This window comes from Netta rufina, assembly GCF_964035555.1.
Source record: "Netta rufina genome assembly, chromosome: 4".
NCBI lineage: Eukaryota > Metazoa > Chordata > Aves > Anseriformes > Anatidae > Netta > Netta rufina.
Window position 1 is genome coordinate 58,498,599 of NC_140127.1, and position 27,221 is coordinate 58,525,819.

The window sequence follows — 27,221 nt, forward strand, 5'->3', positions numbered from 1 at the left end:
CAGAAGTTATGTAATCAAGTGATAAAAGCATGCCTGAATCATGGTCAACAGTTAAGCTTAGTTTTCTGCTATTTTATGTTGTATGTGTAACATTTTACAGGTCCTTGTCAACCTCTGGAGTAACTTCTTTGCTTTGCGTCCTCCAAACCTACAGGTTATAGTTATGAGTGCCACTTTAGATGCTGGCAAGTTTCAGATCTACTTTGATAACTGCCCTCTTCTAACCATCCCGGGTCGCACCCATCCTGTGGAGATATTCTATACTCCAGAACCAGAAAGGGATTACCTGGAGGCTGCCATTCGAACAGTGATCCAAATTCACATGTGTGAAGAAGAGGAAGGAGATCTTCTACTCTTTCTTACTGGACAGGAGGTATTTTCTTTTTTCAGCCATCTTTCCATATAGAAACTGCTTTAAGTGGCTTGTATAGACTGAAATGTTTAGTTTCCTTTTCTAGTTTACCATTCAGAAATGGTGTGAGGTATTCCACCTGCCATACGTTCAGCACTTGAAATGTTACATTTCAAGTATATCTGTTCTTGCAGATGTTAATGTCTTTAACCAGAATGCTAAGTCAAGCATCTTAAACCTTATCTTTAACCTTACATGAAGGTTTCTTCTTTAATCTTACATGAAGAACAAATATTTGCCCTTTTACTGTTCAGTTAGAAATGATGTCCTTGCTGCATCAGTTGTGATGTATTGCTCTGATTCATTTGATATGGCAAACATGGGAGATTTGGGGGCGCGGGAACACTTCTTCAGATGTTATCGACTGGACCAGTACCACTCTGCTTTCATGTTATGGCTCTAGATTCCTTTAGTAGTCATTGTTACTTCAGAGGGACTCTGTTCTATAGTTCAAACAAATTCTTTTCAGTTCTACTGGGTTAACTTATAGGATGTAGTGTTTATAATAAGCGTAAAAGCTTTACCAAACCATGCGTGTACATAGGTGTAGGGGCACCTATGCATAAATTTATCTAATAGTAATATCCCTGTATTGCCTTACCACTTTGTTTACCTTGCATTGGTAAGCCACCATCCTTTATTTTCCTATCTAGAGTTTTCAAGTCCGTGTATCCATAGATAATTGATGAGTTTTTCAGGGGCGCTGGAGCAGCTCTGCCTGGAGCTGGTGTGAATTTAGCTGGTTAGGGTGAACTTCAAGTCTGGTTTAGCTTCTGTAGAGAAAGTTTGAAGTGTTTTATCCCCTTTGCTTTGTGATTTTTGGGGGCAATTGTGTTTAGGGATTGATTAGGAATAAACATTTTGAAACAGAACTTGTATTCCACAGGATACAAGTAAGGAAGATTGTCTGATGTAAACGCAACCACACACCCACCCTGGTGTACCAGGGAGACTTCTGATGATGGAAATAACGTTAATGTCTTGTCTTAGTTGTCTAGGAGATGAAACTGGAAAAATCTGACAGAATTCAGTTCATAAATAAGTGAATGTAATTATATTTCAGACAACGTGTCTGTCTTGGATAACAGGCAGTATCAAATTTGTTCTGTTGTTGTGATTAAAGACCCCAGTGGTCTAGTTGTGGATGTTCACTTGAAATGTCTCAAGATTGGCTCACCTGTGCATCTCAGAGGCTGTAGGCTTACTGTCTACTGGAGGTCTGTTAGAACAGCATTAGATCTTGCACTCCATTAAGATCAGTAATCTGAGAGTAGGTGTGAAATCATTACAGATGAAATTGGGTGGGGGGTGTGTGCAGAAATAATGATCCGGAAACTACAGATCTGTCTGCACGACTTAGTAACGTAGGCACTTGTGAATGCAGAGTGTGTTCTCTGCCACCCCAGTGTTCTTCTCTCCATAAAGCCAAACACATCACGTATGTAGGAGGATGAATCCGAGCTGCATCTGGATATGTGAAGTGCAGATCAACGCTGTTCTCGAATATAGAAAAATATACTGGAAAAGATTGCTGTGAGGTTCTGGTGTCTGTGTTCCAGAGAGGTTTAAAATGGGATGTTGGCGGAATGGTGATGTTGTAGAAAATGGTTGCAAAACACATTAGAGGACACTTGAGGTTTTGGCAGAATGTTTTATAAGTGAGGATTTATTTTAAAGGTACACCTTTTTCCTTACAGGTTGGTTAAGCACTAGAACTGTGAAAGAAAGTAGCAGACACTTTCTTAGGAGGAAATTGAAGTCAAAATTGACAACTTCTTTGGTCTCAGTGGTAGAGATTGAGTAAGGTTGAGTCAGTTAAGTGCACTGGGCTGCAGTGAACACAGGCTCTGGCTTGTTTTCAGCCTTACGCAGAATGTGCCGAGGAGTTGAGGTGCATAAACTGCGAAAGTAACACCAGTAATTTGTGTTCCAGTGCTAGCGGCAGAAATTCTCTTGCTTTTCATGTATTTGAGATGTCAACATGAAGTATTTCAAATAGAGCAAGTTAAAATGATTGTGGAATTGTGCTAAGTTCAGTTGTGACTTGTTGACAGAGCAGTTCTCAGCTATGGTCAAATGTTGACTTCTCCCTTGGAAGACACTCCACTCTTCCCTTTTTCTTTCAATCTGTGTTCAGAGCATCTCCTGAAACATCCAGCTTTTTGTTGTTGTTGTGGCTGTTGTTTTCTCTTCCTCTTAAAATGTAGCAGTTTGTATTCATTCCTGGGAAATGAAAGAGGGAAACTGATCAAGTTTCATGCAGCCTTCAGGACAAAATGTTTCCAGGAGGTTCATGTCATCAGAGCCAGATGTGGCTGGCTCTGTGCTCTCTGTGATAAGAACTTGTATGAGAAGAGGGCATGCTCTAAGGTGTCTACACCCCCTGCCCCACCCTCCTTATTTTACACACGATAAAATTGTCTTGTGCTTTTTTTGGTATTTGTTTCCTTCAGGGGAAAAAAGGCAGTAATGTCTGCCTGGTTCACTTACTAAGATGAAGCTGAATCTAGCTGTGCACAGTGCTGTAGTTAGACCGCATCCCCTCTTTAAAAGAACATTCTAACTGGGGCAATCTTGAGGTTTGCTCGTGTCAAGGGATTCTTTGTGGGTGTATGTCCTCTGATACAGGGTCAACTGAAGAAATAGTTTTTGAAATAATCTTGCAAATGACCATGTTCACAAAACCATTCAACTGCTTTGAATGCTGAGCTCTCAGATTGTTCCATTAAATGTCCTTAAAATGACATCACTAGTCACCATCTTTTTGTAGAAAGAGTTGCTTGAAAGGCAGTGTGGTGCAGTTCAGATGTTAATCTGCTGCCCAGGCATTGCTCAGACTCCAGTGGATGTTCCCATACACAAGTTCAGCAGCTGAGCTAGAACATTTGCTGGCAGTTGAAGCCCTTCAGCTCAGGGCAGCTTCCTGTTGGTCATTAGGTAGGTCTGCTGTGTAGTGCTGGTGCAGGTTCGTGCCTCAGCTGTGGTAGCGTGGATGGCTACTACATACAGACAAAGGGAAGGAAATTCAGGTTACTGGAGTGGATTGGTAGCTTAGAGGAGGCAATTGAACTGGGTAAGTTCATTCTAGCTAGGCTTCCTGAGTTTCTTTTTCTTGACTGCCATTTCAGCAGAACTACTTTATGAAAGAATCTTGAGTACTTGTTCAGCACAAACTTTCTTCTTAAAGATGTGTTGCACTAACTCAGTAATAGGCAGAACTGCTCCTATAACCCCTTCCTGTTTCTGTTCTTGCTAATACTAACCCATCAGTAAGTGCAACTCCTCTTTACTGCATAAATACCATCAGGGAAAGAAATGGAAGTGATTTTCTACTGAGTATTCAGGTTAAATAGTGTAATAAGGACTCTCTTTTCAAGAGCAGATAAGGGGGGGGAATGCACTCTACCATGATAAGAAGCAAAATTGGTCTCTTGTGTGGTTAATTTTATACATCTTCTAGGTGTGTTGCTAATGATATGTTCCAATCCTTACTTTTTTGATGCAGAGCTTGAGGATGTTAAATATTAGTGAGATGATGCATGTGAGCAGTGCAGACATACAGGAAGAGTTTGGGCAGCTGGGGAGGTATTGATTTATGATTCATTTATTCCCCAGGCTCTCATTCTTAACTGTGTTTGGACACCAAGCCAAAGGAACCAACGTGTTTCTAAAATAAATGGCCACAGATTGTCTTTAAAAGTCATACCTAGAAGATAGTCCTTCAAAAATGAGTTTTGTCAGGAGAAAAACAAAAAATCAAAACCTATAATGTTAAGTCTTGTTCACACATTGTCTTGCTTTAGTTCTGTTAGTATTTGCTAATACAAATCAAGGGGGGGATGAGGGTCAGATGGGTGAGGAACTTATCACTAACCCCTTTAGTGATACTGTTGAAGCTAAGCCACAGAAGTATTGGTTATGACCCTCTCAGTTTTAAATACCACCAGCTTTTCATCATGTCTTCCCAAATTACCTTTGTCCGGCTTTTTGAGGAGACCTTCTGCCTGATGCTGTCCTTTATGCAATGTGGAAGGCTTTGTGTTTACTGTTGGGAGGGCTGGGGGGTAGGGAAGGGATTTCCTTCCTTAAGGAAGGGGCAGGAATTCAGCTGTGTTGTCTTGTAGCTGGCTGTTTCTCTGTGCTGTCCTTTGGGTGAGGGATGTGAGCAGCACTGAGCAGAAGGAGACAGGATGAAAGAAGACAAAAGGGGTCAGGCTATGAAAAGGCTATCTTGAGCATTAAAGAAACGAACCTGCAGCTGGTGCTTTCTGTAGTTAAACTGTTGGAAAGGAGTAAGAGGCTGCTGATCAGGGAGCATTCAGTACCCATTGTACGAAGGTAAATGCAGCCAGGTCTGTTGCCATGGTAAGTCCAGAAATTGTAGCAGTGAAGTGTTCAGGTGACATTGAATGTGTTTATTTCACAGAACAGTTGGAAGGGCTTCTGAGTACTTGATTTTGACTACAACTGGAAGTATTGTATATACCTACTTGGTGTCTGGAAAGCACTTCTTGGGTATTCTTTCTTGATATTGCAAGATCTATAACCCTTTTCAAAATGCATGTGTGTTTTGTGTATGGCTACTTCAGTATTTAATACTGTTCATGGGTGAATGAGATTACCTGTGTGTGTATGTATACTTGTAGATGTACTCATCGGCCATGAGAAAGGAAAAAAATAAAGAAAACACCGTGCTTTTAATTGCTGTGAGTAGCAGTTGTTGCTGTTGCCATATACTGGATGTTAAAATGGAATAGAACATCAGTCCTGGTGTTCTGAGAATTCAGTGCTTATTTTGTCTACAGGCTTCAGGCTTGTGTTTTCCTTCTCATCTGTTGAACCCTTGCATTTCTAGCTGTGCAGAACCACTGCTTCAGTGAGAAGAACAAAAATTACCGTTTTTTCTTGCGCAGTAGTCATCAGCCTACCTTTTGAACAGAAAAGTGGGTTGAGATGGAGTAAAAGCCTTGCCAGGTTTGAGAGGTGCAAGTACCCTACTTACTGCTTTGTGAAAATACTGATGGCTGCACTACTGCTTCAGATAAATGACAAAGAAATTGAGGAGCGTGTTCTTGTCCTGGTTTCTAAACAAGGCACTGCTAAGCATCGGTTCCTATACGGACACAGATAATGCTGAATTTCGTAGCAACTTTAGGAATCCATCTCCGGGAGGGATGTCTGTAGCTTAACTGTCACAATTTTAAGGAGTCAGAGAATAATGTGAGAATATGGAGATATGGGGAGAGCCTGTAGGAGTGCTGCACCCAGTATTGCCTTTCCTCACAAGTAGGGAGTTGGAAACAACTAAAGACTGTTAGCTTTTAGTTGAAGGGGATGTTCAGTTAAACTTCCTTAACCAGACCTTTCAAATCTTTTTTTTTTTTTTAATCTCCACATAAGTATATTGTTAATCCATTTTTACTGGATCAAGCAAGAAGTTTTTCTAAACTCTAGCTTAGACAGTAGGCTTGCCTACTCAGGACTCTGCAAACTGTTCCTCAGCTCATACTCGTAACAAGTCTAGTTTTGAGAGGAACCAGGACCAAGTTCACTTCAGTAACCCCAGCACTGCCTAAGCCTTGCACCTGTTGTGTGGCAGACCTCCTGCTTCGATTAATTCTGAAACAGGTCTTTGTGCTAGAGCCCTCTGCAGTCATGCCTGTAACTGTGGCTCCTCTGTCCCTGTACCTCAAGTAGTATCAGTGTGGTTGTCAGGGCTATTGGAGGACATTTTCAGGCATCATCAAAGTGTAAGGCAAGTTCACTTTACCTTTCCCTCCAAGAAGAAAAAGCTCTTCTTATGTGTGGGTGGGTGGATTAATCCCTTTTCAAGGGGGTTTGTAATGGCTTCAGTGTGCAAACATTAATTTAAAAAAAATATATCTTTGGTACTTGAGAGAATCAAGACTACTGAATTAGGCTTACTGAATCTTCAAAGGATTAAAGTTAGGATTGTGCCTTCAACCATACCCATCATGTTGTGAGACTTAAATGTTTGTGTGTGATAAAAATAAATCTTTGACACTTAACTGAATCCTCAATGCTTTCAAACTGTTCTAATTACACACGTCTTTTAGATTGTGTAGTTTGGGATAGCTTTTTGGAAAGGTTTCTGGCAAATACTAGTTTTACGCTGATGCTGGAATTGAAGATTGGTTGTGAACGTACAGCTGAAACAGATAATAATCTGTTAGTGGGTAAATAAAAGGAAACTGCCACTACTTTTATTTTTTTTATTAAGCACTTCAGTATTACAGGGCTCTCTTCTGTTGTCTTCAGATGAGTGGCAGTGGCTTTTGTTGACTTGTGTCCTTCAAGCAGCTTTTAATGAGAGCTCTGCAGTTATCTCTGCAAATCTGCAGGGAGTAATGATTCTATATGCTCTTCTCCTTGCTGTGTTGAAGTATTGTAGAATTCTGATCTGGGATATTTTGAAACTGCATTGGGAAATTCTAGGGGGTAACAGTGCTCCTTGTTCTTCTCAAAGATTATAGGTGACTGTGAACACATGGCCTGAAGAGTGCAGTGCCCTTATTTGTCACTGCTTGCTTGTATTTATCTCAGGCATAAAACTGAAGGGTTGAGCACCCTGTCCAGTATCAGAGCTCTACCAGTCACACAGTGCAATCTGCTCAGATTCCTTGAAACAGTTTAGGGACCTTCAGATCAGGAGCTCGTGTCTGTGCTAGACTTCTTGTTTTAGCATTTGACTCCAGTGTTCTTGAATGACGTGGTCTAATTTTCTATTTAATTTTTATCAGGTGTCCAAGTGTCAGCTTGTCAAACCTTTGAAAGGTGCAAATTTGAGAGAGTGAGTGTGTGGCTGCATAGTCAGCTGCTTACTTTGACATGCTGCCTTTTTCATTAAGGACCATTATATGAAGTTATTAATTTACTGAACTACTATGTATGATATGTCAGGTACATTAGGGTTTTTTTCCTTTTCACTGGGAGGCTATTAATGAACTTTCAAAAAGGGTTTATCAGCAGAACCACCTGTATTGACATTTTTATAAAGAAATTCATTCTTTGCTAGGAAACCAGTAGGGGGCATTCCAGCTCAGTTTCTTGCGTGCCTCTTATGTTATGAAATAGCATATTGGATTTGTTGGCAAAGTGCACCTTTGTTTAAAAGGGTTTTTGTAAATGTCTGCAGTTCATTCAAATTGGCAAGATAATGCCTTCTGGCATGAGGCTTACTATTAAAGGACACTTTGACATCAAAGAGGTAGACCTTGTAACTGTTATTTTGCTCTGTTTGCAGTAATTATATATGCTGGTCAGTACTGAACATGAGTATTATACTGTCTGTGATTATTTAAAACACTCCGTGCACTTATGCTGAAAAGTGAGAAGTCTCTTTTAAAACAAATTAAAGTTAATCCCCAAATCTGACAGATCTGTTCTAGATAGTACCTGCATTTTAGGACTTCTAGCATGGAAGCTGCTTTTGCTTCCCTAATTAGACTTTAAAGCAGTAATTTTACAGAGCTGTATATATATAATTGAAGTTATATACTTGTATGAGTGTCTTAAGCATCGCTGTAACTTCAGTCTGGTGAATTATGTGTGGCAAGGGAAGGCTGGCCTCTTCTCTTGGAATGTGTTGTAGCCATTTTCTTCTGCTTACTGTTATCTTCTTGTCTCTGTGACTTCGTTCTGCTGTTGGTGGTTCACCCAGAATAACGGTGTTCATGAGAGCACCTGAGTTACACCAGCGGAGGCTCTGTGACTTTTAAGTTGGAATTAAGAAATTGCATTAATTGTTGGCCTAAATTTCTGTACAGTTTGTTTTCCATTAAATCTCACTGTAACTGTAGGTCTCCTAGTGGGCTTAAATGCTCTTGTTTTAAAATGAAACTGAAATGTAAGCAATTGGGAGCTATCCTGTGTGGTGAGCTTGTCAGAAAATAGCCTAGCAATACTGTACAAAGGTAAAAACTGTAAAGCCTCTACCATTTGCAGAGTACTTCACTGACTGCTCTGGAGTTTAAGTGGGATTTCAGTTAATTTTAAAGTAAAATCTGAAACTGGATTAAGAGGTTTGATTTTGAGCATCCATGTTTATACTGTAAAGGTGTTTGTTCTCATTAGGTACAATGAAGCAAATCTTCCATATAATTGCATTACTGATACGTGACATTAAAGCTTAATTGGCTTATTTTAAATATCTTGCACATCAATTTCTTCTAGATTGTGAAAATTGAAAAGGTCATGAGTGCAGTTTAATATTCCAGGGTGAGAGATTTCAATTTTAGTACAATTTGTAGAGAATTAATTAGGAAACATGACTAAAAGAAAAAGGATGTTGAATGCAAATTAGGATGTTCGTTAGAGTATAGAAGCTGAGGTATCTTGGTGCACTGTGGAAATTTGATTGGGAATTCAGCAAATACCTTGCATTTTTTTTTAAATTGAAATTATTGTAATTGTTCTTCTGAGTGTAGACTTAGTATAATTGTCATTAGTTGCTCTAAAATAAAAGACTGACTTTCTCATGGAGTTTTAAAACACGTATGCTTGTTTTACAGGAGATCGATGAAGCCTGCAAGAGGATAAAACGTGAAATTGATGATTTAGGTCCTGAAGTGGGTGACATCAAAATCATTCCGTTGTACTCCACCCTTCCTCCGCAGCAACAGCAAAGGATTTTTGAACCTCCTCCACCAAAAAAACAGAATGGAGCAATAGGAAGAAAGGTAAATAGTATGTTGTTTTGGTATGCTCTTCAGTAACAAGCTACTCAGAGTTGTGTGGGCAATTAAGTCTGCTTTGGCTATTTTAAGTGTACAGCAACAAGTTGGAAGCTTTTTCAATGATGCCTTAATAATCTGGTGTTTTATCTTGTTTACATTTTTAGATAATGGTGTTTATTAGTGCAATACAAAACTCTGACTTCTGTCTATAATGCCAGAATGTTCTGGCAACAGTTTGATTTAACTGAATGGGACTGCCATTCATGTAAGTTTCTTATGAGAAATTTAACACTGAATTTGACAACTGTGTGACTTACATGGAAGGATGAAACTTTTTCCATGATAAATTATTCTTAAATTAGTCTGAGACATGTTCTTTTTGGAGGCAAAATCAGCCACCTCCTTCAAGGGATTTCAAGGCAATTCTTTTCTCTGTTTCGTAAGGCTTATGACAAGGCGTAAGTTAAAGCAAGTATTTAAGTTAGTTCATATTTTCTGAAGCAATAAGCAAGGAATTGGGATTCTTTTATCAGGCAAAAACAATTGAGAAACCAACAAAAATACCTTGAGGAATGATGTTAGTGAATGTTCTCATAACATTACCAGTCCAGTTCCTGAGTACTTCTATAAATGACATTAGAAACTGTGTGGCCATTTCTCTAAAACAGAATGTTTGGAAGGAGTGTTAGTGGAGCTTCTTCCAGATAACCTAATGCTATGCGGAACTGTAGCCTTCACCAAGTTAGATTTTGAAGGTCAAAGCTGAATCATACAATCTGCTCCAGGCAGGGTTTGTTCGTTGATTATGTGACTTCTTGGACACTACAATATATGGTGAATACTAGTGGCAAACTCATAGTGTTCTGGAAGAACAAATTACTTACTAAATTCAGTGAAATGATCTCTTTCCTATCAAAGCTGACTGCAGAAAGCATATGATCTGAAATCATGAAACTAATTCTGCAACAAGATTGTATTAGCAAATGACTTGAATGAATGAAATTTGCTTTTCAGCGATGAACAAGTGATAGCTGTGTATTTCTTCTTAACTTTCATTTGTTTAAAACTGCACTTCAAAATAGGCAGTTCCTGTTTTTCTTGATAAGAGGGTAACATGCACTGGGTAGCTTTCATTATGTTGAACTCTACCAGTGTTTAAGAAGGCATTTTAACTATAGCAACTATTTTAATACAAGAAAAATTGCCAGGCTGGAGAGATCACCTGTGGGCAGAAAAGATACGAGCAGCATTCAGACCTGTGAAGTCATTTGTGTGTTTTCTAACCATACTCTGAAATGTATTTGTTTGACTGAGATGTTCTGGCTTTCATCTTTTCTTTTTTATCTTTATGAGAAATCTAGCAGTGAGTGAGAAGTGTTACCTGTATGTGTTGCAAAGTTTAGTTGCTCTAGTTTCAGTTAGCGATCAGGATGCGTAAAGCAGGACCACGTGTGCTCTGTTACCGCACAGAACATCGGCTTTTGCACAGCCTGTAGGAGGTGAGCCTGGGTTACAGAGTGGCCAAGGAAGGAGGGCTAGAAGGACGTCTGAATTGTTTCAAAGGCTATAATCATAAACCAAGTGAAACGCTTGCTTAGCTCCTTTCACTCTGTGAAAGGAAAGGTGGCTTTTAGAAGCTGTGTAGCAGCGTGCAATATTCCTGGTGGTAACAAATACTACTGTTCATCTTGATGGCTTAAGAGTTTTTTGTCCTTTTGTAATAAGTTGTTACTGCTTAGCATTTACTAGAAAGCTTAAGATTCTAGATAAAAATGTTTTTTTTCTGGTTATGGTGAATCAATATTTCTCTATAAAGACAATGTTGACTCAAAGGTGCCTTTCTGCTCTCCTTTTCTACCCTATTGTTTCCATATACACTGCCTGCTGAAAACACTCACCTTTCTCATTGGCCTTATTCTAAAGTTACTTTTGTGCATTTTCACATACTGGATCCCTAGTGGTTTTTAACTCAATTTTGTAATTCAGACTTGAAGTGGACTACTGTCCTTTACTCTTAGTTATTATATTGGTAGCTTGTTCCCTGTGTATGGTTACATGATTGTGCAAACATAGCAACTGAACATCAAAGCATTATTACTGTACTGTCTATCAGTCAGATGAGTCATGTCTTCTTTCTTTTCATCTTTAAAAAAAAAAAAAAAATCTTTCCAGAGTGTTCTGAGCTAAGCTTGTATTTGCTCCATGTTTTGGAGAGTTTTCTTCCTTAATTGTAAGAGTTGCCAGCTCCTAGGGATGTGGTGATCTTGAGGGTCTGCCATACAGAAGGTGATGCCAGTTGCCTAGTCAGGTGTAACCAACCCAGTGTTAAACTCAGGAGAACAGAGTGTCCTATGCATTATTTGTTAGGTTTCAAAAGTTAATAAACCACTGTTTAATCGCCTGTAAAATTTAATAGTTAAAATCAAATTTTGTGTTGGTAAGCATTTTGAGCGCTTCACTATTGCGTCTGAGAGCCAAAATGCAGTAACTACCTATCATGACCATATTCTTTGTAGGGAGAAACTACAATCATTTAAAAATTAAAGGGATTTTTAATGGTATTTTCATTATTAAATCCTGGGTAGTGTAGCATTTTCTATTCTCTGTTACAATTAATGTGTGCCTTTAAAACTGGGAGATGGGAGGAAAAGAGAAGGAACATTGAGACTGACTGCTGTCTTCTATGATGCATCTGAGACACGTTTGATATCACGTGCACATTGAGCTTTATATTTTGACTCCTCTCTTAATGCAAACTGGCTATATCATTGCATTTTAGTCTTGTTCGTTTTGGTGTAAACAGACCAATTTCCAGTAGCAGAATGGAATTTCTAGGCTGTTTTATTTGCTTCAGGAGTCTTGAGAGTTACTAGCTAATACAATAGAGAGTTACGTATAATATGTAGATTTTTTTAATATACGAACTAATTTGTGCGATCTCTAAGAACTTTGTATCAAACCATTAATGTGATATTTAGAAACCTTTTTACCAAAAACATCTCTGTAACTGCAATATTGCAGTTAAAACTGCAAAACTGCAGTTAAAGCTAATTGGGTACAGTTATTTTACATAATTTAGTGCTAATTTCATTCATCTGACTTCTGAGCAACTTTGTAATTCTGATTTAGGCTTCAGAGATGTGGAAGAACTTCAGGTTTTTCACTAGGTTTCTTATGATGCAGTATTCATTTGTTCTTAAGCTATGTGACATTAACAAACGAGATGTACATAGTCATAATGTGGTGAATCCTGTTCTGTTTTTTTCCTCTACCCTTCTGTATTATTCTGAGTACAAGCTAAGCAAATTCAAGTACAAGTTAAATTGATGGGCCTCCGTGGGCTAAGTGTACTAACAGTATTGAGTTGTCAGTGTTGAAGTGTCCTAATAGAAATTGGTGATTAAAACCAGCACCAAAGCCTTTCCATGCTACGATGTAATTGGTATTTGAAGCTTCTGGGTATGAATGCTTTATGCTTTAGTAGGTCCAAAGCAAGCTGAGACCTTATCTAAGTACAGTCCCTAACAGCAAGTTGAATGTGGGTTGACTAGCTTTTTAACATAGGAATGCTAGTTTAATTTACATATTTAATGACTTGCGAAACTTTCGTGACCGTATATAGTGCTGTCAGCACTTAATTGCATTGATTTTTTTGTGGTTTTTGTCTTTGGCTACTATGCAGATTACCTGTCAGCGAAAGGTGTGGGTTTGGGGGAGTTCTAAATAGCATATAATTTCAGGGTGGAACACCGTATTAATTCTAAATTGCTTTAATTTTTTTTCCACCTAAGTATTGCCTTCATTATATAGTGGCATCTGGGCAGGCTTAGACACTAAGTCTAGTTAAGAAGAGATGAGTAGTAAGTACTACCCGACTGGCAAAGTGATCAGCCAGGAGGAAGAGAAATCATTGGGAATATCAATCTATTCCAGCCACTGACTTCATTGTAATTCTGAAGAAATTGGTAGGGGTCTCAAATTCTAATTGTTAACCTGAAAACAGGGCTTTTTGACTTCACTGGAATTAAGAACTAAAAGGTAAGTGGTTTTAATGAATTCCTGAACTGGTTTGGGGTATGTCTGGTTTTTTTTTTAAGGTAGCTGATTACGTTTCCTTCTAACATAATTTAGTGTGGTCACTGCTGGGGTGAGAACTAATGGTATCTATAGACTGCAAACTGCATCTCTGGACATAAACATTTAAATGGCAATGAATCAGGCTGCAGAGCTCGGAAACGCCTTTGCTTTAATTTTTGCACGAGACAAGCTCCAGAGATGTTGCAGCAGCTTAAAGCCTAACCTTCAAAATATGTAAAGATACTTGACTATGGTAACTTAAAGTTGAAATTAAGCATTGTTTGAGGATTTTAGGTGGACTGTATTGATAACTACTTTATTCTGGACCAACTAAAAGAACATACTGGGCTCCTGTGTGCGTAAAATAAGAGGCATATATCTGCTTTTTACTGTTAATATCTGGATTGTAAAACAGACTTTTCTTTTACTTAGTGCTTAACTGGGAGAGGCACCTGCGGGTGGATTTGACTCATTTAAGTACAGCTATGTAACCTTTGATACAGCATTATTTAACCAGTTTGCCATCTTTGGGCTTTAAAAGAAAAAAAGAAAACACAACTTAAAGCTAACAGAAGATGTTAGAGATTCATTGCAGTTTATCATTTTGTACTGGAGTTAGGAGTAGAATTTTGAACTGCAATCTTAAAAGTAAAATATTTGCTCTTCTGTGTCTTCTTATTAAAACTTCTTTCATATTATTAACGAAGACAACAAATACAGTGGACAAAAACTGCACTGCACAAAGTTTTGGAGCAGAGCTTTGCCTAGTTTACTGATCAGGTGAAAGAACTTGCTGAGAAGTTGTGATGCAGAGACAGAATGAGGGCTTTATTTGCATATCTTCTTGACAAATTAGTAATCTCATTTTTCAACAGGTTGTTGTATCCACCAACATTGCCGAGACATCATTAACAATAGATGGTGTGGTGTTTGTGATTGATCCTGGCTTCGCAAAACAAAAGGTAAATATTATGTCAGTTGTGTTTTCTTTAATGTAGGAAAGATACTGAAGTCTGGTTTGCTGAGGTAAATCTTCTATTGCAAAACACTCATCACTGATTACCAACAGAAGTCTTGATGTTGATTTTTTTTTTTAGACTTAATGATAGGCTTGTACTTCATCTGTAAGCTTAGCTATAACAGTCCAAAACGCTGTAGTACAGAAGAACATCAGTCTTAAAAATTGAAACATCAGGATTTTTAGAGTTAGGCCTGGAATATAGAATTCACTTCTCATTTTGTATTGTGTCCATGTTTGAGAATGCTAAATTAAAACTGAGAAATATACGAAAGTAAATGAAACTGGTGCTAGAAGTCACCTCTTGATTTAAGTTATGTTAGCGTGGAATACTTCAGCGCTTAAATGAGAAGAGCGAAACAATACCTAGGCTAGTATTGTTTTTTTGTCCGTACTCACCAGGTGCTGTCGCAGCCTTAAAGATCTTAAGTCACCAAGCCTTTCTTGAAGCATTAAAGGAGATGCAGAGGAACTGGAGTATCTTGCCTGAATGCAAACCAAGAACAAATTAAAGATTAAAATTAAAGTCTCTTAAACTTAATTGAATTTTTCACTGGTAACTGTCTTCATAACTTGGTTTCTTGGGCTTTGCCTTTAACACTCATGCATGTTACCAGCTTTTTAAACTTCTGCAAAATGACAGCAGAGTGAGTACAGTTGGTGCATCTTCATGCACCAGTTGCAATTGCCATTAATTTGAATTCTTTTCACAAGTAGTATTCTTTTCATTGGAAGTAGTTTTCTAATAAGTAAGGACTAATGTTTTCGTATATGGCTTATACCCATTCATACCAGCAGGTTAAAACATGGACTAGAGAAGGTCTTCAAATGAAACTTTAGTACTGTTTTTTAACAATATCTTCTATCCATAAGCTCTAATGAGTTGGCAGGGCTGTTGTTTATGTATAACTGCACTGGGAGTCTTACAGTAAATTCCAGCATATTGTGTACTGTGACGGTCCACATGTGCCCTTCAAATATAGTCTTGCTTTGTCACCAGTGTGACTTTTTTTTTACAATTGCATTCAAGCCTTAATGTTAGATTTCTCTGACCTTTAGAACATGGTTATTCAACCTTATAATTGTATCAAGACAACTTGTTTTTGCATGGAATTATTTGAGCATCAAGAGTGTGTTTAGCACTCTATAGAACAAATTGGACACATTAGTTCTGCCATGAAAATCTTATCTAAAAATACACACACATTTAAGGAGAATGGGGAGCCTGGCAGAAGATGTTAACAAATGAATAAAACGTAAATGCTGTTTTCTAGGCAGTTGTATTTGAAGTTTTCTGTCACTGATCCAAAGGCTTCTGTAGCCAATTTTTTCTTCCTCTCAGATGCATACAACTTAGGATTTCCTAGTCAGAAGCTGCATTTAAAAACAAATTTAAAGCCATCTTTATATTTGAGATAAGTCTTATCCATGAGTGTTGTTCATTCTTCTTTTCCTGCTCCAATTCCACTTTCAAATAGGTGTACAATCCTCGTATCAGAGTGGAGTCTCTCTTGGTGACTGCGATTAGTAAAGCTTCAGCTCAGCAGAGAGCTGGCCGTGCTGGTCGTACTAGGCCAGGCAAGTGCTTCAGGCTTTATACAGAGAAGGCTTACAAAACTGAAATGCAGGTAAGTTCACCTCTTCGAGTGCATCTGTAAGAACATGCGACTGATACAGGTAGTCAGTTGCTATGTTACCAAGCAAAATCACAATGTGAATGCTGGTTCTTCCAAGTACTTCAAACTAGACAACTTGAATTTTCTTTTTCCTCTGCACAGGACAATACATACCCGGAAATTTTGAGGTCTAACTTAGGATCTGTAGTATTGCAGCTCAAGAAGCTTGGTATAGATGATTTGGTGCACTTCGATTTTATGGATCCTCCAGGTACCAGTTTCATATTCTATCTTCTCTACTGCAGGTGTTAATTTCAACTTCTGCAATTATTAATTTTGCTGAGTATTTCATAAAATAACATGAAATATTTTTTGAGTGTTTCTTACTGTAATCAATAAGGAAGTTTTTGTTTCTTTTAGTACTGTCTTAACAAAGCAAGTATTTTTGTATTACAGCTTGTCTAAGAGCTTTTAATGGAGCCAGGAAAACTACTGAATGCCCCATTGCAGGGGATTTGACAAAATTACGTACATTAGAAAAACCTATTACTGAATGAATTCTTATTCATCACCTTGATTACACTTTCTAATTGTGCATCAGTTAACTGCATGTAAATACATTTGGCTAGCATTTTTAAAGCTGAATACATGTTTTTGGCTCAGTCTATGAAGTTAAAGTGGATCTCTCTTCTAACAGTATTAGATGTTCATAAATACTTTAAAATAGCTTTGTTACATTGCAAATTAAAAACATGGGTCAGACATAGATAAATATGTCCAAGATAGTTTGTTTGTTTTTTTTTTTCACCTACAATATAAATGTAAGCATTTTAGTAGCTTTACAGCTCTGCATTCTTTGTTTGTACTATGCAGTGCGTAAGGTAGCTTCGCAGGAAGGTGTTTTGATTCTGTTACGTTTTTCTTTGTGGCTGTAATGTACCCTTGCTGTAAGGAATGTAGGAGTAAGAGAACATTCTTAAAGGTTCAGGTTTGTGAAAGGGCATAGTTACCTAAACCACATGGCTGAAATTTTAGAACTGTACCCAATCTATTTTGAATTGAATAGGGAAGAAGGTGGCAGTGCATTGGGAGGAAAATATTACTATGTTACTGAATATTTCACAATACCACTGCTGTCTGAATTTTGAAAAGCAGCACTCCTCAAATATTCAAAGCCTTTGATCCAGTTAATAGCTCTTTTAAATAGGTGATTGATTCATGTCTGGACGTATATAACCAAATTTGGTAACAATTTCATGTTTGGAAGCCAGTTGAATGAAGAATGAAAAAGGAAAAACAAAATAGTCTATGTTCTCATTTTTGCTTATTAATAGCAGTTTGATTAATGTGTCTACCTAAATCTTTCTTTCAGCTCCTGAAACTCTGATGAGAGCCTTAGAGCTCTTGAATTATCTGGCTGCTTTAAATGATGATGGAGACTTGACTGAATTGGGATCCATGATGGCTGAATTTCCACTGGACCCACAGCTGGCAAAAATGGTTATTGCAAGTTGTGACTACAACTGCTCTAATGAGGTCCTATCTATTACTGCCATGTTGTCAGGTAATAGCAGGGGAAGAGATTTTAAACAAAGTGCAGTTCTTCAGTTTGGGGAGAATTTGAGTTTTCCACATCAAAAATATAAGCCATCTGAATATATTTCTAATAAAAACAGATTTTTTAAGTGGCAGATGGGGATATAGTCAATCATTAGAGGTTGGCGTGTAGACTTCCAGATAAAAATTATTAATGTTAAGAAATTAACGTGCATAAATGGTCAAGCAATTTCATTCTTACTTTAAAGTGTATATGTTTGAGTTGATACAAGGAAATAGTTCAGTCTAGTGGAACAGAAACTGTCTTAAGCTCATAGTCAGGACCGAGAATGTCAGCTCAACCACTGTTTTTAAGGCAGTGAAATAGATTTCATATTGTGCATTATTCTGCACTTTGACATGTCCTCATATTTTCTTAAGGATTATAGCCCAAGTTACATTAAAAATGCGAACTCATACATGATATGGTACATTTTAGCTTTCCCACTTAATTTAATGACTGAAAGAGTAGTCATTACTTCTAAAGGGAAGAAAGGAAATTTTGGGGAGGATATAGATTTATAAGAGCTAACCTGTGTGCACAGCTGTACTTTGCTGCATTATGTGAATAGCACTGTGTCGTAATAGCTGCTTGTCGAGAGAGATCTCAATGAGAAAAATGTTGTCAAGCAAGCCGTGTATTTCGTTCCTTAGCTTATGTAGAACTGACTTCATTTCATAGTTGGTCTCTCTAGGACAAGCAGCAAGATTTAGTCCTTGTAGAAGTGGGGATGTTATTTATAATTACTGTTGTGTCTTTAGGGTGTGTTATTTTACAAGGCTTGTCACAGTGCAGATGTACTACTGGTTACATGCTTAACTTGGATGGCTAGAAAAAAATGCTTCGGCTAAGTTTTTAAATCTATTGTTTTGGTTAAGTCTTACAGTATATTTATATGAAAGTTTTTAAGAACAAGCTAAAATGTTTGTTGCAGAGTTATGATTGTTCAGACTCAGAGCAGATGGGCAGGGCAGAATCTTAGTTTTTTTTTAATTAATTGGTAGGCTTAATGGCGGCGGTGGTGGTAGGTTGGTGCCTGTCTGTTCCCCCTAACTTTTCCCTACCCACCCCAGAAATACCTACTAAAGAACAGTAAGTCTAGTGTTCTTGTCTGTGGTATTCAACTGATGATTTGTCTTACTCCTTGTTCTATATCTTTTCCCAACCCATGATACTTCTCTTGTTTTAGCTACGATTAATGTCTTTCTAAATAACTTTTCAAGCCAATTTTTTTTTAAAGTTGGTTACTGTCTGGGTATTAACTTCTGCTCTTAAAACAAAGTATTCCTAGTATTTGTAGACTGTTTTCCAAAGTGCTTTTTTAACCATCAGCATGACATATGGTAGACGTGGTACAATTATGGTGCCTTAAGTGTATACACAAAGACTGTCTGGCTCTGGATAGCAATCCAAGCATTAATAGTTTGGACTAAAATGAAAATGTGATACCAGAAGAGCAGAGAATAGCATTAGAGAAATCAGCAAATTAAAAGGCTGTACTTAATTTAAAAGTTATTTTAGAAGAACTGTGGTCTCTTGCTGTGGGATTTCACATACATAACTTTTTCATAGAGCAAGTGCTGTTAATTAGTCAAAACGGTGAGATATTCCAAATTATTCTGCTACTGACTTTTGCTTTTATTAGTCTGAAAATAAAATACTCTATTTCTGCTTTCAAGTACAGAACACAAAATAACAGGGTATTTAGCACCCGCATTTCCATTTTCTTTACTGCATTAGTCTTTCTGATTTGTTACCATGTGAATCACTATTGCAGTGTTTATTTTTTCTGAAACTCCATCTAGTATTCAACTCAGCATACTTCTGAAGTGTAGTGTTTGGGGGGGTATTTTAATAGGAATTAAAAATAGAAACAAAACACCTCACAAAAGGCCCTCGTCTGTTAGGGACAAATGAGATGCAAAGTGTTTGGATAAGATTGGGCTTCAGTTATCAGCAGGCTACTGTAGTTTGAGGCAGCTGGGAAAAAATAAAGGATTGGTAACATCTTAGCTACAGAATTAATGCTTACTTAGCATTAATTTTATTGAAATCTGAACTCTTTAGGTTGCATCTGCAGTATGGGCTATTTAAATCTAAGCTGATATTTTTCTCCTGTAGATCTCTAAAGTGAAGATCTACTAACTGTTTTCAGTGTCTTGCTAATTCATATCAAAATTACAAACCTGTAAGAATGTTGACAGACCACAAATATTATTGTAGCCAATTTAGTTCATGGTCTTCGGTAGCCTGCACCTGGAAAGGGAATGTTAAAACCCAGTTTGTGATTCAAGTCAGAATAAGCCTGAGTCAGACTAATGTGAGAGGACGTAATGACAGACAAAGCTCATCGCATTATGATTTTTATTTCAAGTAGTACCAAAGGACGGTTTAACCTTCCACCACTACCGCTACCATCACAATCTTTAGACTTCTTAATGCCTTCATTCACATACGTTTCTGTATACCAGTGCTGATAACGATACCATCTGGGGAAGATGACGTGACTTACTGGTGTGTTCTGTCTAGTAGCAGACTCGTAATAAAGCTAATGTTTGTGTAGACTATTCTAGTGCAGTATAGTTTCAGAACTACCTTCTGCACGCTGTCCATAGAGGCTTTCTGAGAAAGTGAATTTGCAATTACTCTGTTCTGTAATACTAGTTCCTGGTAGAGCTATCAGCACTGGGTCTTGAACCAAGATCTGCTGAGCATTCCAGTATACATAGGCAATCTTGATGGCCTTCAGAATAGATATTTTGATGCCTACGTATAGTTCTAATAAAATAATCAGGTACTCTGTAGCTTTGAAACCCTCTTGTTTTACAGATGTGGTTAGGTGTTGATGTACCAAATCAAGGTAGTAAACAGTCCAAGATGCAGTTGGAGGCCATCCTGCCCTGCCCTATGCTCTGTGAACTGACCTAGCTAGGCCTTGTTCCTCTATCTGTGAATGCGTGACTCATCGATATGGGCGTTTGTGTTGGGCCCATACCAACCTTGTTTAGTCCCACAGTGTTTTGTTCGCCCCACGGAAGCAAAGAAAGCAGCAGATGAAGCCAAGATGAGGTTTGCCCACATAGATGGAGATCATTTGACGTTGCTGAATGTCTACCATGCTTTCAAACAAAGTAAGTATGCACCCGTTTTAGCAAAACTACTTGTAATTCTGTGCGTGGCCAGCTTCCGTTCCTGGGTTACAAGGACAATTGATAGGCTTGGGCTTTTTTGTGCTATTCTATTGTAATCTTTAATCTTTATTATTTTTTAAGTATATAAAAGTTATTTATGTGCTCATTTATTTGGGAGGGGAGAAGGAAACTAGCAAAAAGATCACGTAATGAACTGTTGAGTCTGGAGACAAGCCAGGCTCTTAAATCAATGTTGGGTAACCTTGGACAGAAGGAAGGAAGCTTTCCCGTAATTAAGAAATATTGGAAGTTTGTTATCTGATACTAATTATAGAAAAACCTGCATAATTGTTTAGTAACTTTTCAGGGAGAGCAGCATGGAAAATACCTTGGATTTGGGGAAGGATGTGTTCCTAGAGTGAAAGCCACTTTTAATCTTAGTTTTTGAATACAGCCAGATATTCCAGATTAAGGCCTTGGGATGGATTGAAAGTCAAAGGGGTAATGCATCATGAAAGCGTAGAGCCATGCAATAAACTTAGCTTATTTCTGTATCTAAGGGAAATATATAGTCCTCTGTAGCATAGCTACAAGTATTTTAGCAGGCTGAAAAAGAATAAACAGGTGAAGCTGGGCATTCTGACTACAGAAATGGCACATGTTTTAGGAAGAAAAAATTAGTGTAGTTTACCATGGTTGTAAGTAAAAAGATTACCGTATTCTTAACTACCAGCCAGATTACAGTAGATCAGTAGATGCTGCAGTTGCATTTCTGTAAGTAACTGAAAAAAGCAACAGGCTTTTGCCCTGAGTAAATACTCAGTGTGCCTTCCTGTTGCAGCTTTGGTACAGAAATACTGTGCTGAAACATTCCTAATGCTTGTCATTGGGCAGTCCAAAATCAAGGATATCTGCAGAATTGAAGTCCACACAAAAGTACTTAAAAATTAAAAAAAAAAAAAAAAAAAAAAAGCTGAGAAACTTGTAGTCAAAAATTATGACTTAGATACTTGCTTGTCTCTGTTAGCTTTGTAGCTAACAGGATCCAGTATGACTTGAAGTCTTGCATGTTCCTGGAAGTCCTATGCTTTCATGTTCGGGTTGCTCCCTTCTCTTCCTTAATAAAGCCGGCTTTAGATTATTCACTTAAGGAAAATGGCTATTTTATGTCCTTGGGAGTAACTTAATACTTGATAGGGACAGGGTCTGAATATCCCAATACTACCTACTGGAGTTAATTTGTTTCCAAAAATCTGTGGAACCAAAATGTGGACAATTTTAGCTGAACAATCAAGGCGTTTGCTTGGGATACAGGAAATACATCTTTAAGTTAGCTCCAATTAATATTAGCGGTATATAAAAACGTGAAACAGACATGTCTAATTTAAAATATGGTTTGAACTCTGATTTTGCATGGCATAAAGAATTGTTGAGCAGAAAATCAGTTGAACTTTGCTTTTTTAGGAGAGTTAAAACAGATCCAAATACAGTAAATTGGTTTGACACATCTTGTTTTTAATCTGTTGGAAACTGGAATATTTAAGACTTAAAATAGGCAGGAAAATAATTGCTGCTAGTCTTTAGAATCAGTGTAACATTTTGTAAAGTTCATAAGTCCAAGCTGTGTTGTATAACTTGTGTGGAAATCCCTTTTACACTTAATTGAGTGCATTTTGTCAAAGTAAATTTGGTGGTTTAAGACAAAAGAGTTTTAAGACAATTTGTAGGCTGCTTAAATTGAACTAGAGGTCTTTTCCCAGTGCCAGCCAGTTAATGTCTTGCTTAGAATTTGGCCAATATGCTAGTGCTGGTATCTTCTTGCAGAATAGGTTTACCTGTTAAGGTCTTTGTGTGTAAACTTTCACCTGCTACCTGAATATGTATCCTAATGAAGAATAAGTGGTGTCAGTTTTCAAGGTAGACAGCCCTATTTGGAGCTCATCAGTAGTATTTGCACAGTATTTCTTCCCTCTTTTTCCCAACCGAGGTTACTATGAAGTTGTTTTACTTATACTAAATACTTACTTGATTCTGTGAGTACTTATTTGTGTGCATATACACACACAAATGTTTTCAAATGTACTGAATTTAGGTATCAGTATTTTTTTTGGAATAAATGGAGGAAGTGTTAACATGTAATTAGACAAATGGGACACAAATTGTTTCCTTTCTGGAATAGGTACTAGTCACACCTCTTTTAAAAAAAAAAAAAAGTTAATTTCCACTGACTCCTGACCTATGGTCTCTAAACCCAGACCTGCTGTCTTTAGTGGATGGAAATGTTTGTGGTATAGTCTTTGTTTCACTGTAAAATTAAGTCTTCTGGTATTCAGTATCAGAAGACAATACAGATACTGTTTATCTAAAACAATATAAAACAGATATGGGTCATCTTAAACAGTTCAAGGATAACAGGAAGTAATATGCTGTGGTACTTAGTTTTGGTTCTACTGCATAATGTATCAAGAGGTTCAGCATTCATACTTCATCTTACAGAATAAACTTAAAATTGAGTGTGAAAATAACACTTTACTCAAATTATGTAAACCTCCTATTTATATACTCTCTAATTGTATGAACTTTATAAAAAATGCAAGTCTTGCCATACAAGAGATTCTAAATCTTGTTATGCCTGTTTTTGTTGTCTTATTAAACTAGCTAAATATAGAGCATCACTTGAAGTAGCAGAGTAGGTAGGGAGAACTGGGTTTCTCAGTGTTAAATGTGCAGTTTTTGTACTTAGAGAATAGCTTAGGCTTGCTGGCTTAACAGATTCCTTACTCGTGTTATCAGTAGTAGAAGCAGTAGCTTGGAGCGTGGAACGTGGAGTTCTGTTACTGATGCTCTGTTCTACCTGTCACATTTACTTAAACTGTTGTGAGGTGCATCGCACTTAGTGTTAGATTAGTATGTTTATGTAGCTCTTAAACAGTTACTCAATGTCTTAAATTAAGGAGGGTTTGGTTTCTCAAGTATAATTATATACAGTCATCTTGTGTATTCATTGCATGTTACTGTTAAAAACAAGGAGTTCAAGGAGACATTCATGTTCAGTTTTATCTTCAAAAATCTGCAATATAAAATATTTTTTCTAGTTTCAGGACAGGTGCAATTTGCAAAATTAATTGATGTGGTATTTTGCCAAAACATTGGTGATTATCTATATTTTATGTTCGGGGGGGGGGGGGGGTAGTAATTTTCCTTTGTTTAGACCGCATGCTTTCTGAAGACAAAACAATTCGGGCAAGTTATCTAAGGCAGGATATCCACCAAATAGGCCAAGAGCTGTTATCATTTATAAAACAGTTTTTTTCTGGTTCATCTGACTGATCAATTGGTTAGTTGTTGTTTTATTTACTTGTCCTAATTGGATAAAATACTCATTTTTTTAATTCATGTTTTTTAATGTTGCAGATCATGAGTCGGTTCAGTGGTGTTATGACAACTTCATTAACTACAGGTCCCTGATGTCTGCAGACAATGTACGCCAACAGCTGTCACGAATCATGGATAGATTTAATTTGCCTCGTAGAAGCACAGACTTCACCAGCCGAGATTATTACATCAATATAAGAAAGGCATTAGTTACTGGGTATTTCATGCAGGTATGTGTGCGTTTTTGTAGGGAAAACACTGAGTGTTTATAGGGGTTTTAGTTTTAGTATGGTTGCTATCACTTAAGAAAACTCGATGAATATATCAAGTTAAATTGTATATGGCTAACTGTATTATCGCTGAGTCTTTGACAGGTTGGCTGTTACTCAGAAGTAAATTGTTTACTCAGGTCTTGCTTGGAGAAGTTGCAGGCAGTCTTATTAATTTCAAAATACTGTTTCTGGTGTGACCAGTCAGAACTTGACCATTAACATCTAAATAGTTGAAGTAACTTCATAAAATATCTTGAAGTACTTTGTTGTTTAAGTGCAGAATATGTAGTTCTTAAATTATTCATAAACGGATACAAATCAGGGAAGTCTGCTACTATATAAACACTAGTTAGATGTAATCCATATAGAAGGGGAGTGTTTCATTTTTGTGTACTCTTCCATATTCGTACCTCATTTTTGAGTTACATGAGTACTGGAGTGTGGAGGGAAGTCTAATCTTGCTAATATGCGCTTTGCAAATCATTTGAAACTCACTTGCCATCCAACGAGGGTGGGAGATGGAAGTCAATCTCTGTTACCGCCTGGATGCTTTGCATTTCGTGCCAACTATGTCTCCAAGCTAGAATTCAGACTTCTAAGACACAGTCCCTATGTGCTGTGTAAATTCAGCATTCATCTCTGGAGCTAGTGGAGTAGTCTGGCTCTTGCAGGCTCAGCGGTACAGAACTTTGGGTGGTAGTGAGCCCTCTTCCCAAAACATTGTGACAATGTTTTCCACAGCAGGCACGTGTTATGATGTGTCCTGGCAATGCCTTTGCTAGAGCCCACAGAGCACCATCTCTGTGCCCTCACTTCGGGAGAACACAATCCGGTTATCCTGCAGAGGCTGACCAGTGCCCATGGTATTGAAAAATTTTCCATCAGAGTTGCTCATTGAGCACAAAAGCCTACAAGATGAAAATATGACCAATGCTCTGTGCTGTGCAGCTTAGTGTGGTAAGCGGCTTGACAGGCACTCATTTACTGTGCCACATCCTGACTGGGACACGGGCTCGGGCACTACTGATGATTAATGCATGTGCCCACCCCCACGGAAGCAGTTCTGTCCCCAGGGCTAAGAAGCCAGCTAATCTGTAGCGTGAGCATGTTTCCTGGCTTTCGGAAAATGTCCGCAAGTGCATTCTGCTATAATGTAAACAGGAGATTGAAGCTTTAATTAAAGTATTAAAATGGTTCTGAAGGCTGCCTTGATGTACCCCTTCAGACATGCAGGCTCATGGACTGCTCAGTCCATGTTTTTGTGGCAAGTTTTCCTCATCTTTCACTGGGGACACTGCAGCATGCGTTCCCACCTACACGGTTATTCTGTGAATATTTGCCAGAGAAAGAACAGCTCTGTCTGACGGTCCCTGTTGGGCCCCAGCCGGCTGAGGCAGATCCGATTTGTGCAGTTGTGCTTCTGCTTGGTAGGCTACAGTTGTTTGGTTGGACCTGTGAAGATGTCATGCCCTTGGAAATTGCTGCACGGTCATTTTTTTGTCACTCAGGGTGAAACTTTTCATCTAAAGGATGCTTTCCTTTCGTGGCAGTGGTTAGCTGTTAGCACGGGTAGTTTTTGGTCTGATGTCATGTCAATGGTCACGTGCTGTGACATGTTGTGTCGCTGAGTACCAACATCATGAAATCAGAAGTGTAATGCCTCAGTGTTACCGGTGCTAGGTGCCTTACCTTCTTCAGTTTTGTGGCAAGCTAAATCATCCACCTGACTAGGAATTAAATTCCTTAATAGCCAGGCTGCTTAATCTCATGCTCTGAGAGATCTGGTTCATCTCTGATACCCTGGCAGAGGCTTCGTGTTCCCGACAGGCCCACCGCTTGGCTGCTGTTTCATCTGTGGCCTCTTGCTAGAGGCAAGAAGGGTCTGTTCTAATTTTCCTCTCTCACCCTCCCTCTAGGGTCTTTTTCTCCACGTAACTTGCTTTGCAAATTTATTCCATATCATATTATGGAATATAAATAAGATATTATTTATATCTTGATGTAAACAGTATATAATTTTGTCATCTTCAAGGCAGACCTGTTGAGGGCATTTGGAGTCAAAGCCATTTCAGCTGCTTCCCTTCTCCTTTGATGCGTTTGAGACCGTTCTATTTTGAGTTTCTTTTGCTCTTTAACCTCCGTGACAGCGTGATACCTGACCTTGGCTCTGAACCTTCTCTCATGAATTCCGTGTTGCTTTGAGTAACCTTCAGTAGAAAATTGCTCATAAATGCTCAAAAGAGATGTTATTTATCTGTGGCTGAAGTACTGGAGTTTGTATGCCCATTGTGCCCTCCCTTTTGTGGCTGTCCAGGCTCTGGCATTCAAGGGCTCCTTCTCAGAAATCCTGAGTAACAAACCGCACACATCAGTCTCTACCTGCTTGGTACACAACATGCACTGAACTCAGAGTCTGAGCATCTGCAGGGCGTGTGCCCCTACAGCAGGTAGGCTGTGCAGGCAAAGTAGTAGGGCCTGTAGGCAGCACGTGCTGGGCAACTGCATTCCTCAAGCTCCTGGGATAAAAAAAAAAGAGCATGAAGTGGGGAAAAAAGTAGCAGCTGTTGTTCTTGAAGTAATTTTTGGCTGTATTATTTTCTGCTTTAATTGCCTGCTGTTCTAAAAGCAGTCATAAAATTCTGCTTGTGTCCATACTGTAGAGATCTGTTACTAATCAAGACCTGTGGCTGCTGTCTGACAGTGCAGGCCTGCAAGATAGGACCTGTGTGGTCCAAGAAGTTAAATGTGAGCTGATTGGGCTGGTAATTAAAATCTCATTCTTGGCACTACTTTGTATAATTGATGTATGTTTTGAAGACTTTACATAATCAGATTCCTACAGTAATAGAAAGGTAATAAAATTACAACATGAAGATGGTCCCCAGTGTGCTTAATGATATTCCTTTCTCTCAAGTTATGCAGAATAAAACTTTTTAATAGCTTCAGAAATGCTGTTGCATGACGTGGCAGCAGCCATTTGGTTTATAGTGGCGTTCTTTTCTTCAAGAAAGACAAGGAACAGTCATT

General features: G+C 38.2%; 1 protein-coding gene across 1 annotated transcript in view; it reads left to right on the forward strand.

Moving 5' to 3' along the window:
- Positions 1–27,221, forward strand: part of DHX15 (DEAH-box helicase 15) — a 45,269-nt gene that overhangs the window by 12,038 nt on the left and 6,010 nt on the right. The window contains exons 5-12 of the mRNA XM_084286654.1: positions 155–373; positions 8,944–9,111; positions 14,061–14,147; positions 15,682–15,831; positions 15,982–16,090; positions 17,192–17,383; positions 20,425–20,547; positions 23,962–24,152. Coding sequence (XP_084142780.1) covers positions 155–373; positions 8,944–9,111; positions 14,061–14,147; positions 15,682–15,831; positions 15,982–16,090; positions 17,192–17,383; positions 20,425–20,547; positions 23,962–24,152 — 1,239 coding nt within the window. The remainder of the gene's footprint in view (positions 1–154; positions 374–8,943; positions 9,112–14,060; positions 14,148–15,681; positions 15,832–15,981; positions 16,091–17,191; positions 17,384–20,424; positions 20,548–23,961; positions 24,153–27,221) is intronic.